Source organism: Gadus chalcogrammus, chromosome 16 (assembly GCF_026213295.1).
Source record: "Gadus chalcogrammus isolate NIFS_2021 chromosome 16, NIFS_Gcha_1.0, whole genome shotgun sequence".
NCBI classification, from domain to species: Eukaryota; Metazoa; Chordata; class Actinopteri; order Gadiformes; family Gadidae; genus Gadus; species Gadus chalcogrammus.
The window spans coordinates 31,477,028-31,493,699 of NC_079427.1; the positions used below are offsets into that span (position 1 = coordinate 31,477,028).

Genomic DNA, 16,672 nt, shown 5'->3' on the forward strand with positions numbered 1-16,672 from the left:
AACAAGTGGGATTATTTCAATTGAACAAGAACACGACCAAACAAAGGAAGAGCTTTTTATATGCCACCAGACGATGTTCATAACAGATGGGTCTAGGAAGCATACGCAATATCAATAAAATGTAGATTATTTTTTGTTTTTTGGTAAGATCAACAAACACCTCCAAGAACAGGAACTGAACGAATCAAGTAAAGGCAGCGGTACCTTCATGACGATGAAGAGGACCAGTGTGACGAACACGTTGACCTGCGGGTGCTGCCAGGCCTGCAGGTGGCCCAGGTAGTCAAAGTCCTCCGCGATGCCTTGCTTGGCCCACGTCCTGTTGTCCAGCAGGGTCACCAGCGCCTCCTTCTGGGTAAGCTGCACAACACAGGAAGTGACCTCATTCAGGACAATATCAACAGTGAAACATCACTCACAGCTGTAAAATGTTAGAGTTAACATGTTAGAGCAGAGAGTTAAGAACACATCACTAACAGCTGTAACATGTAAGAGTTAACATGTTATTGCAGAGAGTTAAGAGCACATCTCTAACATCTGTAACATGTTAGAGCAGAGAGTTAAGAGCACATCACTCACAGCTGTAACATGTTAGAGGATACATTTGAGAGCAGAGAGTTAAGAGCACATCACTAACAGCTGTAACATGTAAGAGTTAACATGTTATTGCAGAGAGTTAAGAGTACATCTCTAACATCTGTAACATGTTATTGCAGAGAGTTAAGAGCACATCACTAACAGCTGTAACATGTTAGAGCAAAGAGTTAAGAGCACATCACTCACAGCTGTAAGATGCTGGAATTTAACATCCTTATGGGAACAAAATCAACGCATTCGCTCTGTTGTGTGTGTGTGCGGGCACGGGTATGTGCGTGGCCCTCTCTAATTAAATTGATAACTGTTATCTGACCAAATCTATGCAATGTTAGAGCAGAGGTTCGGTGTGAACACATCTTTGTTAGAGCAGCAGTGGTGCGGTGTGAACACGTCTGTTATGGTAGAGCAGTGGTGCAGGGTGAACACGTCTATGTTATGTTCGAGCAGTGGTGCAGGGTGAACATGTATATGTTATGTTAGAGCAGCAGTGGTGCATGGTGTCCACGTCTATGTTATGTTAGAGCAGTGGTGCAGGGTGAACACGTCTATGTTATGTTAGAGCAACGGTGCAGGGTAACATGGTATACATATATGAAAAGTTTTGGTAGCAGGTCTACATAATAAACACATTTCTATTCACTTGTTGGTATGACCATAAAACTACAACAAAGGTAAAGATGTGTGTGTACCTGTGTGCGAGTGTGTTTGTGTGAACAAACATACCTTGCCGGCCATGAACTGTCCGAAGCCCGGGGGGAAGGTTAAGGTGGACACCAGCAGAGTGACGAGGGCGGGGTAGAGCAGGCGCCTGGGAAGGGACAGGTCAGGGGTCAGGGGTCAGGGGTCAGAAATTGCGCAGACCCCGCTCAGGGATTCACGTTCATTAGATTAGCGACACAACCTCTTCTTTTTGTTTCTTATGGCTGCTTTTAAAGGACAGAGTCGAGGAGGGTGTTCACTTTTTGTCGGTCGCAGGTATGTTCCGTCTATGTTTTCAGATTTTATGATCAAACTCTTCATTTTGATGAGTGAAAGGATGCAATAGAAATAACAAAAACCAAAACTAGAAAAAACTGAATTGTGGCGGACAGCGTCATACGTACTTCTTCATGAGGAACTTGTTGATAGCCTTCTGCTTTCTGATGAACTGCACGATGAGGCGGTTCAGGTAGACAAAGAGAGCCCCGCCAAAACCACTGGCAATGCTGCACACAAACACACCCATACAGAGGAGGGGAAGGGGTTAGTCCAAATAGAGAGCGAGAGAGCGAGTGAGAGAGAATGAGTCCCACTGGACTCACTTTTTCACAATAATTGCACTATTGCACATGTCCTCCATATTGTAAATACTGTGTATGTACAGTGCATCTTTAATTTATCTGTTTATAGGAGATACTACACTTTTCTTAGTATCCCACATTTTACTTTTATATATTGAGTATTTAATAGTGTAATATCTGATATGTAGACATATATATATTTGTATAGAACGTTTTATATTTTGACATCTTTACCATTAAACTGCTTTGGCAATGTGCATTTTTGTATCTCATGCCAAGCTTTTTTGAATTTGACAGACAGACAGACAGACAGACAGACAGACAGACAGACAGACAGACAGACAGACAGACAGACAGACAGACAGACAGACAGACAGACAGACAGACAGACAGACAGACAGACAGACAGACAGACAGACAGACAGACAGCGAGAGAGAGAGAGAGAGAAGAAACAACAGAGGTAGTGTGTTTACACACTTGTTTTGCAAATCAGTATCATTGGAAATCTGCTATGACGCTGCTTACTTACGAAGAACAAAAGCAGCCATTAATATGTATGCAAACACTTCAGCATGTCCAGAGAAGGGGTTTAGAGAGGGACAATTAGAGCACAGAAACACGGTTTACACCAGGAAGGGAGACGGGGCGGAGGCAGAAGGGTCATACGGACGAGGAGGATGGGTGAGAGAATTAGAGGTAGAGAAAGAGACAGCATGATAAGACTAGGAATCAGGACAGGCTTCAGACTACAGACACCATGACTGGAGAGAGAGGGGAATAATGGGGAGAGAACTCATGAGAGAGACAGGGGAGGCCGGAGACTCACAGAGGAAAACTATAGGGTTTATATAAGCAGCTATTTAGAGAGAGGGAGAGGGAGAGAGAGATATATGAAAAAAGAGAATTAGGTGTAAGCAGGGCCGTGTCTAACGAATGGGCTGACCGGGCTGTAGCCCCAGGCCTCACCGCTAGGGGGTCCTCCGGTCGCTGAAGGTCAAATGACAAAAATCCATAATTTTTTTTTTAAAAAAAACAGCGAAAATGCCGGGCCAAAGGAAACACGAGAGCGGAGCAAAAAAACGAAAATTAGATGAAATAAAAAAGGAAAGAGCGAAAGAATTATTACAGAAAACACCCAAATTAACCAACATGTGGAGGAGTAATCAGCCCGCTGTAGCAGCTACCACCAACAAAGATACAACTGTCAGTGACGGAGAGCAGCCAACCACCGCTAGCCAACTAACCAGCCCAACTAGCCAGTCTGCTAGCAATAGTGCTACAATCTCTGAGGAAACAAGTGATGGAGAAGAAGCAATGGGTAATGTAGCAGATGAGCCTGTTGATTCTGAGGCTGGGGCGAAAACAGATATATCAACAGACATTGCCTGCTGGGGAGAAGTTAATGAGGAGACGCGAAGCTATTGGGTCGGAAAGGGAATTGAAGCACCCACACAATGTCAACATAAAGATGTCGATTTTTCGGCTTCTGAAAGGAGCTATAAAAATCAGAAGCGATGTCTGAGCAAAACACTGTTCTGTCGCTCGCTCAGAAATGGAGAGAAGGTGGCAAGAGAATGGTTGTCTTACTCCCCATCTACTGGAAATGTGTTTTGTTTTTTTTGCAAACTATTCAGTAACGATTCGTCCGCTTTCACGCACAGATTCTCTGATTGGAAACACTCAGTTGACCGAGTCGCGATGCACGAAGCGGGTCAGCCCCACAGAAAGGCTGTGCTTACTTTGCTTGCGCGCACCCAGGTGCGTGGGATCGACGCGGGCCTGCAGGATCAACTGAAAGATGAGGCGAATTACTGGAAGGAGGTATTGAGGAGTGTTGTGGCCGTGATAAAATTTCTGTCAGAGCGTGGGCTCGCTTTCAGGGGAGAAAATGAAACACTGGGCTCAGTGCACAACGGCAATTATTTGGGCATCTTAGAGTTGCTGGCCAAGTTTGACCCTTTTTTGGATGAACACTTAAAACGTTTTGGAAACAAGGGGCGGGGGACACCCTCATATTTGTCATCGACTGTATGCACTGAGTTTATTGCACTCATGGGCCAGCGAGTACAATCAGAGATAATAATGCAGCTTCAACACGCAAAGTATTTTTCACTTATTGTGGATTCTACACCGGATTTGAGTCACACTGACCAACTAACATTTGTGGTGCGTTACGTGTCTCAGGAGGGCAAGATCTTTGAGAGATTTTTGAAATTTCTGCCCATTTTTAGCCATACAGGCGAGTCCCTTTTTGACTCAGTCACAGGTGTGCTGCAGGACATGCACATAGACATTAATAATTGCAGGGGACAGTGCTATGACAACGCGTCTAACATGGCAGGTGCATACAAGGGATTGCGTGCCCGAATTCAGGAAATAAACCCACTTGCTGATTGGATTCCATGCGCGGCCCACTCCCTGAACCTTGTTGGGGTCTGTAGTGTGGATTGTTGCCGTGACGCCAGCTCTTTTTTTAGGCTAGTTCAATCCATCTTCACTTTTTTCTCAGCTTTGCCTAGCCGCTGGAAAATATTAATGGATGGACTGGAGTCTAACGAGAACAAGCGCATGGAGATGGTCAAGGGACTTTCATCGACGCGATGGGCAGCACACGCCCGGGCTACAAAAGCTCTCCGTTTAAATTTCAAAAATATCCACGACACTTTAAACGAGATAGCAGAAGACGACCATCAGAAATCAGCCGCACGAGATGAGGCGAAGTCTCTAGCAAAAAAATTGAATAGATTCGAGACAGCATTCCTCGCCATCATATGGGATACCGTGCTGCAAAGATTTGACATCACAAGCAGGGCCCTGCAGACGGTGGAGTTGGACCTAGTTACTGCTGTGGAATTGCTCCAGTCCCTCATAGACTTTGTGTCCAATTTACGCTCCCAGTACAAACACTTGGAATCCCAGGCCAAATCGCTATCACTGTCACAGCAGTACACAGTGACTCGACAGGTGAAGCGCACCACCCCGGCCGATGACACAGACGAACCAACCCTTGTGTCCAATGCGGGAGAAAATCGCTTTCGGGAGACATTCTTTGTCATCATAGACAAACTTATCAGTGCATTACAACAGAGACACGCAGTGTACAAAGAAACGTCCACCTAATTCGGATTTCTAACGCAACTGGACACATTGTCTCTTAGTGAAATATGCGAGAAAAGCGTCAACCTGCAGGCAAAATACCACGAAGACCAGGCTGATGATTTCCCTGATGAACTAGGACAGTTTTTGCATTTCGCAAAAGTCTCCAGGGTAAACAGGCAGCCGATGAACCTACTGTCATTCATTCGAGAAAGGAATCGACAACAAGTTTTTCCAAATGTTGACATAGCACTGCGGATCTACCTTACATTGCCTGTCAGCAATGCCAGCGGGGAGAGGTCATTTTCCAAACTTGGAATTATCAAGAACAGGCTGAGAACGACAATGTTGGAGGAGAAACTTAACAATCTGACTTTAATGTCAATTGAGCACGACATGCTGGCCCAAATGGACTTTGAGGAGCTCATTAATGATTTTGCACGGAAGAAGAGCAGAAAACGGGCCTTCTGAAGTCCCTTGGTGAGTCATGTTTGCCGCGGCGGCCTCCTCTATATGACCCAGCCCCATTAATGTGTAAAATAGTTTTAGCTTGTTTGTGTGCACATTTCAAACAGTTCACCCCAAATATGTTGCATCGTACATTCCTGCCTGTCTTCTTGCTTGGGGTTTGTTGTGCGTAACCGGACATGTACCAGGGCGTTACTCCCGGAGTAAATTAACCATTCAATGCCCAAACCATTTGAGCCATAGCCGGGGCCTTCATTGACCTTTGTTTAATAGCCTACAATAGGCCCTACATTATTTTATAGTTTTTGATGAGTTTACAAAAACAGGATGCATTTCTATAAATTAAGTTACTTTAAAAAAACAGTTAATTTATGTTGTCTGGGCCTAACTTGCTGTACTTGATAGCAAATGCATTGTAGGGCCTATTACTTTTTCTGTAATGATTTGCCAAAGTCACCAAATCACCAATTTCATACTTTCTTTTTCCTACATTTTTAAGTAGGCCAATTCAGATACATTTTGTTTCCCCATCCTCATTCTGTCAGCTTTGTCAACACTACTGCAATTATAATAAAGCTACCCTTGAATTGAAATGAATTTAATTGAATTTAAATCATATTACCAGTTCACTTTAAATAGTCTGTCATAGATTGGTAGGCCTACTGTGTACGCTGATGTGTCAGTGGGTTTGTGTGAGGTCATGCGTCAGAACATCATGATATGAAGGGCCTCACCCGGGTAATTAGCCCCGGGCCTCAGAAAGTGTTAATCCGGCCCTGTAAGGCAGATAAAAGAAAAAGGGAGGGACCAGATCAAAACAGTATCCAACTGTTAACTATTCACTGTCTAATACCTCTCTATACACATTGAGTGATCAGAGTTTGGTGTTCTAGCATGTATGTGTGAGAGTGTGTTTGCCTCCCACAGTGAGGGTAATTCCCAACGCCTGAAGGTGTATAATAGGATACTGGAGGAACTTAAATTCCTAAACGTGTGCGCTTGCTGAATCCTCCCTGTCTGTCTGTCTGTCTGTCTGTCTGTCTGTCTGTCTGTCTGTCTGTCTGTCTGTCTGTCTGTCTGTCTGTCTGTCTGTCTGTCTGTCTGTCTGTCTGTCTGTCTGTCTGTCTGTCTGTCTGTCTGTCTGTCTGTCTGTCTGTCTGTCTGTCTGTCTGTCTGTCTGTCTGTCTGTCTGTCTGTCTGTCTGTCTGTCTGTCTGTCTGTCTGTCTGTCTGTCTGTCTGTCTGTCTGTCTGTCTGTCTGTCTGTCTGTCTGTCTGTCTGTCTGTCTGTCTGTCTGTCTGTCTGTCTGTCTGTCTGTCTGTCTGTCTGTCTGTCTGTCTGTCTGTCTGTCTGTCTGTCTGTCTGTCTGTCTGTCTGTCTGTCTGTCTGTCTGTCTGTCTGTCTGTCTGTCTGTCTGTCTGTCTGTCTGTCTGTCTGTCTGTCTGTCTGTCTGTCTGTCTGTCTGTCTGTCTGTCTGTCTGTCTGTCTGTCTGTCTGTCTGTCTGTCTGTCTGTCTGTCTGTCTGTCTGTCTGTCTGTCTGTCTGTCTGTCTGTCTGTCTGTCTGTCTGTCTGTCTGTCTGTCTGTCTGTCTGTCTCTCTCTCTCTCTCTCTCTCTCTCTCTCTCTCTAAATAAGAAGACCCATCCAATAACATTAGGTATCCACAAATACTCTGAATATCTAACAACAGCCAACTGGGAAGATGACAGAAATATCGGAGAAGAGGAGAAGAAAGGGGGAGCGGGAGAGAGAGACACATAGTGAGAGAGGAAACACTCTTCTTCTAATCCCAGTGAAGCCATGGAACTAGCCGAAGGGCTGGGGTGGGAGAAGAGAAGGCCCTCTGGGGGGCTCCTAGCCGTCACTAAATGATCCATGTTGGGTTGACTCACCCAAGCAGGGGTGAGCCCTTCTCAGGCTCATCCGCCTTACACCTCGACTAACTGTTTTTCCTGACAGCTATTGCTGAAACGACGGGCCCTGAGGGCATGTATTCAAATACCCCATGCTAATCGCCAAGTAAGAGCAACTCATATCGAAACTGCGAGCACACCAGCTACTCACCCGATGACAGCGAAGGCAGGCAGCTCCTGGAGGTCGAAGGGGAAGTCTAGACGGAAGCGGGTTTTGAAAAGGGCTGTAATGGTCTCTGGAAAGAAAGAAGGAAACGGAGTGAGTGGACAGCATTGTCAGAGCGACCAGGGTGTCAACGTCGGTGCCTGGTCCTTTTTCCAACTCTGGCCAAATCAGGTTCAGCCAGGATCAAAGGTTCAATCCTGTGTTGCAATGCCCCACTGAGAGGCTGCGGTGAGGAGGGGCTCTTAGCAGACAGCCCTCCAGTGGTGGGAATCACCTTCGTCTCTGTTCCACACGGCCAGCACCCGGAAGATGAAGGCGCTGAAGGTGGCTGCAAAGAAGCCTCTCCAATAGTTCCTCACCGCAAAGAAGGTGGAGGTGACCTCAATACTGAACAGCACCCCTGCAGGGCCAGGGACACAGGGATACACACGGTTAGAGGGCTGATCCATCTGTCACCCCGACACGATGACCACACACCGATGAGAAGGCTGATCCATCTGTCACCATGAAACACAGCAATGCTGTGTAAACATCACATGAGGGGAGGGGACAGGAGGGGACAGGAGGGGAGAGGAGGGGCAAGAGGGGAGAGGAGGGGACAGGAGGGGAGAGGAGGGACAGGAGGGGAGAGGAGGGACAGGAGGGGACAGGAGGGACAGGAGGGGAGAGGAGGGGAGAGGAGGGGCAGGAGGGGACAGGAGGGACAGGAGGGGAGAGGAGGGGAGAGGAGGGGCAGGAGGGGACAGGAGGGACAGGAGGGGAGAGGAGGGACAGGAGGGGAGAGGAGGGACAGGAGGGGACAGGAGGGGAGAGGAGGGACAGGAGGGGAGGATAGCAGAGGAGGGGACAGGAGACCTCAGAGCAGCCCTCACCTCCTATAGGGGCAGCAAAGCAGCAGCCCACCCCAACCGCACAGGCCGCCGCCAGCATCTCAATGTTTCTCGACTCATTCTGGAACACACACACACACACACACACACACACACACACACACACACACACACACACACACACACACACACACACACACACACACACACACACACACACACACACACACACACAGGCTTGATGATTGGAGATTAAAATAGATAGCAACATAAAAGGCATTTTTTCCAAGTCCAAGGCTAGACAGCAGAAACCGAGAGCATGCTGGGAGACAGGGGGGCAGATCTTACCTTCGTCCCTAATAGACTGGGCTCCTTTAAGCAGCATTGAGGCAAACAATACTATAAAGAAAACAACTCTACTGTTTATACATTTATTAAAGTCAACAGATATTCCAAAATAAAACTACATTTGACACTAGTACGTGATTGATCAGTAGCCTTCTTCACATTAGCACTGCAGAATCAGCATGACGCAGTGTGTATGTGTGTGTGTGTGTGTGTGTGTGTGTGTGTGTGTGTGTGTGTGTGTGTGTGTGTGTGTGTGTGTGTGTGTGTGTGTGTGTGTGTGTGTGTGTGTGTGTGTGTGTGTGTGTGTAGTTGGACAGGGTCTGGCCCGGAGCCCACAGGCAACCCACACATATTAGCCTGCTGAGTGGAGAGGACCACGCAGCTGGGACACTGCATACACATCAGACCTCCTACACACATGCACACACTCTCTGTACAAGTACTCTACAAGTATGTACGCCCGCGCATCAGGCCACTTTATCATCCGCTCTCAAATGCACCCTACAAGCACCTGCAGAGAGAGTGTGGCAGAGGGAGATAGGGGAGGGACGGGGAGGAGGGAGGCTGACGGAGAGAGTTTAGAGGCAGGATAAAGGAGGGAGGCTTAGAAAGTTTAGAGGCAGGATGGAGGAGGGACGCTGAGAGAGTTTAGACGCAGGATAAAGGAGGGAGGCCTAGAAAGTTTAGAGGCAGGATAGAGGAGGGAGGCTGAGAGAGTTTAGAGGCAGGATAGAGGAGGGAGGCTGAGAGAGTTTAGAGGCAGGATAGAGGAGGGAGGCTGAGAGAGTTTAGAGGCAGGATAGAGGAGGGAGGTTGAGAGAGTTTAGAGGCAGGATGGAGGAGGGAGTCTGACTTAGTGCTGTAATATGTTGTGTGCTATGAGCAGTGTAAAAAAAACCAATTGGATTGGTTGAGCATGGAAGGATCCTTGGAAGCACCTAATAAGTTAGAACAAGAACACACAGTGATAAAAAACATTTGAGGACGACATTAAAAACATGGAGATAATGTTGAAGATGAAGCAGTTAGAGCAGGCCAGACAGAATAATAGGAATTAGGAATAATGATTAACAACCCGCGGGCTGAGCCGGTGGGTCTCATTTTAATACACAGCTCATGAAAACCATGCCCCCCTTCCCAACGGATGGGAGCCAGAGAGGGGAGAGCAGGGGAAAGAAAGAGGAAATGATGAAGAGATAGTAAGAAAACAGGGTGCTACATGAACTCCCTCTGTGCATTCGTTTCGGTTTTGATCGCCGTGGTGATGCAGGCCCGGCTTTACGATCTCACACAAGAAGGTGGATACGTAGACACAAAGAAAAAGAGTGAAGAATGAATCACGCACACACACACAAACACACACACACACACGCGCGCATGCACGCACGCACACGCACACACACAGACACACACACACTGCAGGAGCGACCGCACATTACTGTATATTATTACTATCATGGAGAGTTAGTTACCTCATAGATTCCACCAAACAGTGACATGAACCTGCTGAGGAGGGCTGCACACAGGCTGGCGATGTGCACAAACGGACCCTGAGGAGAGAGGGGCAGAGGAGTCAGTAATGATCTGGAGGTTCAACAATGCTACAGCAGAACCTTTGGGGCTACCCAGCTCCTAGTCCGGAAACAAGAACACACCAGGGACCGAGTTACGCATGCTTTCCCTTTTTGGAACCCATATTTAAGTCAATAGCGCATTGGAGGATCAAAGATGGAGGTTTCAGAAGAGGAGTTTTAAGAAATGTGAGACTGTGTCAGTAATAGTGTGTGAGAAATGTTGTGGGACTGACATTAACAGTATGTGTAAGTGTCTGAGACTGTCTGTAACAGTGTGTGTGAAACGTTGTGAGACTGACAGTAACAATGTGTGTGAAACGTCCTCAGACTGTCAGTAACAGTGTGTGTCACGGTCTGAGACTGTCTGTAACAGTGTGTGTGAAACGTTGTGAGACTGACAGTAACAATGTGTGTGAAACGTCCTCAGACTGTCAGTAACAGTGTGTTTGAGAAACATTGTGAGACTGACAGTGTGAAAACTAACCATCGAACAGCTCCAACCAGCACAGCTCATTGTTCAACTCAAAAGTCAATGATTCAGGAAAGCAAATCAGTAGGTAACAGGACGGCCTTCAGGGTGTGTGTGTGTGCGCGCGTGTGTCTCTCTCTCCAGGCAATACAGTCTGATGGGAATGTCGCATATCTACCAGATTTATTTCAGCCAAAAGACTTCATTGATCTTGCACACACACACACACACACACACACACACACACACACACACACACACACACACACACACACACACACACACACACACACACACACACACACACACACACACACACACACACACACACACACACTACATCTGCAGAGCCTGCAATGGCTCCAGAAGTAGCATCAATAATTCACGAACACGGGCAAAAAGAAAACTCTGTCGAACTATCTGAATGAGAAAATCTGATCCCAGGTCTTTCAGCCGCTGTGCAGAGCCAATCACTCGGCTGGCTCAACAGTTTCTTCTTCCCTGTATAGATCTATCTATCATCCATCTTGAGTCGCTACAGGCTGAGCCACTGATCTTTTCGAATTTCATTACAACACCCTTGGCGATGGGGCATTTCAGCGCTGGGCTGCCCCTGGCTGTTGGGATGTCCGTGGGCTGCGGTAATGAGACAACGCTGGAGATGCAGAGACACCTTACTTTCATGATGGCACAGTAGTAGCAGTCTGTCTCCTGATGGGGATGGGGGTAGTCGCCACGTTTCAATAGTCAAACCATTTTCTTTTTTTTGTTCCATTGTAGAAACCATGTCCCATAAACAGACACACATTTTCCCCAATGTTGCTGTACTTCGTGACACCAAATAACACACACACTGATGTATTCTGGTACAAAGGGGTGATAAAACGAGCGGGTATGAATCAACTCCTACCAGTTCCTTCAAATTCCACCTGATCTCCATTCCACGCAGAAATGCAATGAGTTTGCAGATTTTTATACTGATAAAATTTAAGGCATCAGACGCGCCATCAATATCTCCACTTAAAACAAAAATGTTGGACAACAAAAAAAAAAGTAACATGCCAAGGATGGCATGCTTTAATGTTCTAGACTCTAAAACTCTTGTGGAAACTGTGACACAACTAAAGCCATCCACCAGTTGCCTTGATAGTTTTACCTACCAACCTCTTTAAGAATGTTTTCGACTGCCTAGCAATTGACATATTGCAGATAGTTAACAACTCTCTCCAGTCAGGCAATTTCCCAAAAGCTTTGAAAACTGCAGTTATTAAACCCCTTTTAAAAAAGCGGAGCCTAGATGCCTCTATTATTAACAACTACAGACCAATATCAAATCTACCCTTCATAAGTAAAATCATTGAGAAAGCACTGAGACCGCCCCTATTAAAGTTGCAAACGACATCCGTTTTAACACAGACTCCGGCAAAACCTCAATACTAATGCTACTAGACCTCAGTGCTGCATTCGACACTGTGTAGACCATACAATACTTTTGGAAAGGTTAGAAAACTGGGTGGGGCTTTCAGGCACAGTCTTAAATTGGTTCAGGTCCTACCTACAAAATAGGAACTACTTTGTTTCCATTGGCGACTTTGTATCAGAATCAACCAACGTGACATGTTGAGTTCCACAAGGTAAGATTTTAGGACCCTCTTTATTCAACATCTACATGCTCCCACTAGGGCAAATCATGCAAAATAACAATATTGACCATCATTGCTATGCTGATGACATGCAAATCTATGTATCGCTATCACCAAATGACTATCGGCCCATAGATCTGCTGTGCCAGTGCATTGAGCAAGAGAAAGACTGGATGTGCCGAAATTTCCTTCAACTAAATGAGGACGAAACAGAGATAATTGTATTTGGTTCTAAAACGGAAAGGCTTAAAGTAACCCAACACCTTCACTCTCTGTCCCTGAAAACCTCAATCAAAGCCAGAAATCTAGGGGTTATCATGGATTCAGATTTACATTTCGACAGTCACATCAAATCAGTTACAAAATCTGCATATTCTCACCTTAAAAATTTAGCAAGATTTGGAGGGCTCATGTCCACCGAAGACTTACAAAAACTTGTACATGCCTTTATCACTAGCAAGCTTGATTACTGCAATGGTCTTCTTACAGGTCTCCCAAAACAAAATCTAAGGAAGCTTCAGCTTGTTCAGAATGGTGCTGCTAGAGTTCTTACAAAGACCAAAAAATTTGAACACATTACACCAATTCTTAAATCGTTACATTGGCTTCCTGTAGGTCAGAGAATATATTTTAAAATCAGGTTGCTAACCTATAAATCCCGACATGGTTTAGGCCCAAAATATTTAACTGATATGCTTCCACTACATAAGCCTTCTAGAGTCTCTAGACCACTAAGATCTTCTGAGACAAATCTGTTAATTATCCCTAGAGTAAACACGAAACATGGGAAAGCAGGATGTAGTTACTATGCAACAAATAGCTGGAATAAACTCCCTGAGGATTTAAGACTTTTCCTAACTCTGAGCACCTTTAAACAAGACTGAAGACTTTTATGTTTGCTTTAGCTTTCTGCTAAATCTTAAATACATTGTACTTTCTAAAAAGCTTTTTTAACTTTGCCTTTATTTTCTATTTTATTACTAAAAGGCATTTTTAACTTTCTATTTTACTCATTTCTTTGCATATGTTTTCTTTTACTTATCTATTATTTAATTTTATTGTATGACAATGTTTATATGTGAAGCACTTTGAGTCTGCCTTGTGTATGAAAAGTGCTTCATAAATAAAGTTGCCTTGCCTTTAATAGACATGAGCGCATTTGAAACTGACGAGTTGATATTTTGACAGCGCGTTTGCAGTCTCTCCTGAGAGAGATGCATGACCACATGAATTTCAAACTTCAAGTGGCTCAGTTTATGCCCAAATAATATGGCCTAATTTACACATTGAATAGGGTTTTCTTGCACAACTTCAGAAACACTGAGTCGCCATTTAAATTTCGGCACAAAGAACATAACACATCTATGATATGCGGTCCTGGGGCCACAATTGTGGGTCAATTTAGGGCTGCTCGATTAAATCGTAATCAAAAATCATAATCACGATTATTTTGGTCAATATTGAAATCACGATTATTCAAACGATTATTTTTGAGTTTGAAAACATGATGTATTTATTCAGCATGTCTCTCCCAATAAACACTTTGTAACTGAGAACTTTGAAATTTCGCCCTCTACAAATATGTATCCAGCTGTTCTGAACTTTCTATAAAACATTTAATGATGTATCTTTTTATATTAAATAAAAAAATTGAAAAATCGATTATATTAGTTTTTTTATCGTTTGACGCTAAAAACGAAATCGCGATAAAAATTTGATTAATAGCCCAGCCCTAGTCTATTTAAAGATATGCGGTTATACATTAACAAACATTGTTTCTTAACAGGATTGTATACATTATCGTTATCAACTTGTGTTCATAATATGCATGTGTCCCCCGTTAATATACATTGCTATGGACTGTATTATGCGTTACGTGTTTAGTTTGCGTGTGTTTAAACAGACACACGCGCGCCAAGTGCATCACTTGGATTCATTCATTCTTTTAAACACCCACTCCTATTAAAACTATGTTTCCTCACGATCAAATACTCATCAATCCTAAAAGTTATGGGCTTGTACACGATGTCTGTGTCAAGAAAATATGTGTTTGCTGTACGGTGTTTTCAGATGCATTGATTTAAAAGTACAACTTATTACCGCTGTATCAGCTGTTCTTTGCCAAATAATTCAACCAACGTTATCATTTACCCTAAACGAGATTTTGTTTTGGAAGGCTGGGATATACTTTCATCGAGTTCATCATTGTTATTATTATTATTGTTATTATTATTATTATTATTTTAACGCATGGCACAGCCTACTACAGTGTTCATTCATGCAGCCCCTATGGAATATTTTTTTGCCACAATCCACATGCTTTTTCTATGCAGTTTCACGCATATGAACAATCTTTGACATCATAATATGTAAACTAATTGCTTGCATGTTTGTGCTGTGTATAGCCTATGTGTGTGTAAGCTTATGTTACAGTTCCGACCTGCCTAGGCACATCAAAATAGCAACATCAATTGCGCTATCCGCTAGGGCACTTAAACCAGGATTTTTTCGGTCAGTGGCGCAATTGCAAAATCAATCTGTAAGATAGCACTATGTATCATTTGCGCCGGGACACATCTCTGCTTTTCGCCGACACCCCTCTCAGGGTGCAAGTGTATAGGTGCGAGTTTGCTGCGGGGGAAAATCAGCTCTGCAGCGGGGGCAAACTAGCAACGATACATGCGTCGGTGTAGAAAGTAAATTGTGCTGGGTGCAAGATAGACAGAGCTATAAGCCAAAAACAGCTTGCTCAAGGGCCAGGTGACTCACAGCAGGTCGAGGCCTCAATAGTATAAGTGTGTGTGTGTGTGTGTGTGTGTGTGTGTGTGTGTGTGTGTGTGTGTGTGTGTGTGTGTGTGTGTGTGTGTGTGTGTGTGTGTGTGTGTGTGTGTGCAGAGCCGGCGCTGGCCGTTTCGGCGCCCTAGGCGACTCGAAATCAACTTGCACCCTGGACAGGTCTTCAGAGCGGGGGGGGCACCGGATTTAGTTATTATGCAACAAATAGCTGGCCACCAGAGGGCCCCCCCAACGCATTTGTCGCCCTAGGCGGTCGCCTAGCTCGCCTATACCGAGCACCGGCCTTGCGTGTGTGTGTGCATGTTTTTGGTTTTACTTTCCCTATTAATTATCTTGAGGACATGTTTCAATGTGTATGGCTGAGATCACACCGTTTTCCTTACTTAATCCCACAAATTGAAAGCTCCTTCACTTTCAATGGACGACTGTGAACATCGCATAGTTGCATTTAATTGTTGCATTTTCAAATGTTCAGCTGCCCCATCAGGCATCGTCCTACTTGCTCTGTAACGCATTCCTTAGACAAGACGGATATAATATTTTGTATAAATAAATGTTTTAATACAATGTGACGTTTTTTAAGACAAATCTTCCAATAGTTCCCATAAAATGTCTGCATTATTTTTTATGAGTATAATAATATAATAATAATGTAAGAATATAATATAAATACCCGTCCCTATCTTTTTCCTGTGTCATTTTGTTGATCTACTATAAGTGCTCTAAATACCGGTAGTGTCACTTGCATAATTATTTTATTGCGGTAATAATTTCCACTAATTAAAGAAAAATAAAAACTTTCCCCCACGCCGGTGGAAATGCATCGTCCTTACGGCCTGACAGGGACCTGGCTTACATCATTGCAATGCCTCCGTTGCCCAATTCTACCCCTCACTTTAGGCCTTCCTCCAAAAACATTCCCCAAAAACACATGACTAGCTCCATGGCTTTAGCAATAGGTCTGAATAGCCTTGTAGAAGACTGGTCATGCACAATGAGTTGGCCAATAGTTGGCCTGTATGTGTGTGTGCGTGCGTGCAAGCGTGTGCGTGTGCATTACCTCCTTGCCTAAGGGCATGCCACTGCCCAAAGCACAGGTGAGGCCGATGACTTTGGCCACAAAGGTCTTGAACGTGAGGTATTCCTTCAGCACCACACCCCGAAGGATGGTCTTCATCTCCGGGATGCCGGACCCTGCAACAAGCTCAGCATCACCACACAAACCTAGCCTTTCAGCATGTTTCCATCTCACAAGTCAAGTAAAGTAGTCTCACTGTTCTAATGCATTTTGTTCAATGTCATGGCATGAGAACCATGAGACTCGGAAACAAAACGCAATCAAAACAGTGCAGCTTCAAAGCCAAGGTCGGCAATAGAGAGAAACAAAAAGGAAGACAGATTTTGAGAGTATCCAACAAAAATAAATCCTACCCCTAACTTTAGGCCTCCCTCCAAAAACACTAGGTGGGTAGGTTAGCAGACAAAGAGGTAG

General features: G+C 44.7%; 1 protein-coding gene across 1 annotated transcript in view; it reads right to left on the reverse strand.

The window, feature by feature from the left end:
- Window positions 1–16,672, reverse strand: part of clcn2b (chloride channel, voltage-sensitive 2b) — a 120,373-nt gene that overhangs the window by 53,788 nt on the left and 49,913 nt on the right. The window contains exons 5-12 of the mRNA XM_056611816.1: window positions 16,241–16,374; window positions 10,171–10,248; window positions 8,393–8,471; window positions 7,795–7,920; window positions 7,506–7,590; window positions 1,701–1,802; window positions 1,321–1,405; window positions 205–360 (exon numbers count right to left, since the gene is read on the reverse strand). Coding sequence (XP_056467791.1) covers window positions 205–360; window positions 1,321–1,405; window positions 1,701–1,802; window positions 7,506–7,590; window positions 7,795–7,920; window positions 8,393–8,471; window positions 10,171–10,248; window positions 16,241–16,374 — 845 coding nt within the window. The remainder of the gene's footprint in view (window positions 1–204; window positions 361–1,320; window positions 1,406–1,700; window positions 1,803–7,505; window positions 7,591–7,794; window positions 7,921–8,392; window positions 8,472–10,170; window positions 10,249–16,240; window positions 16,375–16,672) is intronic.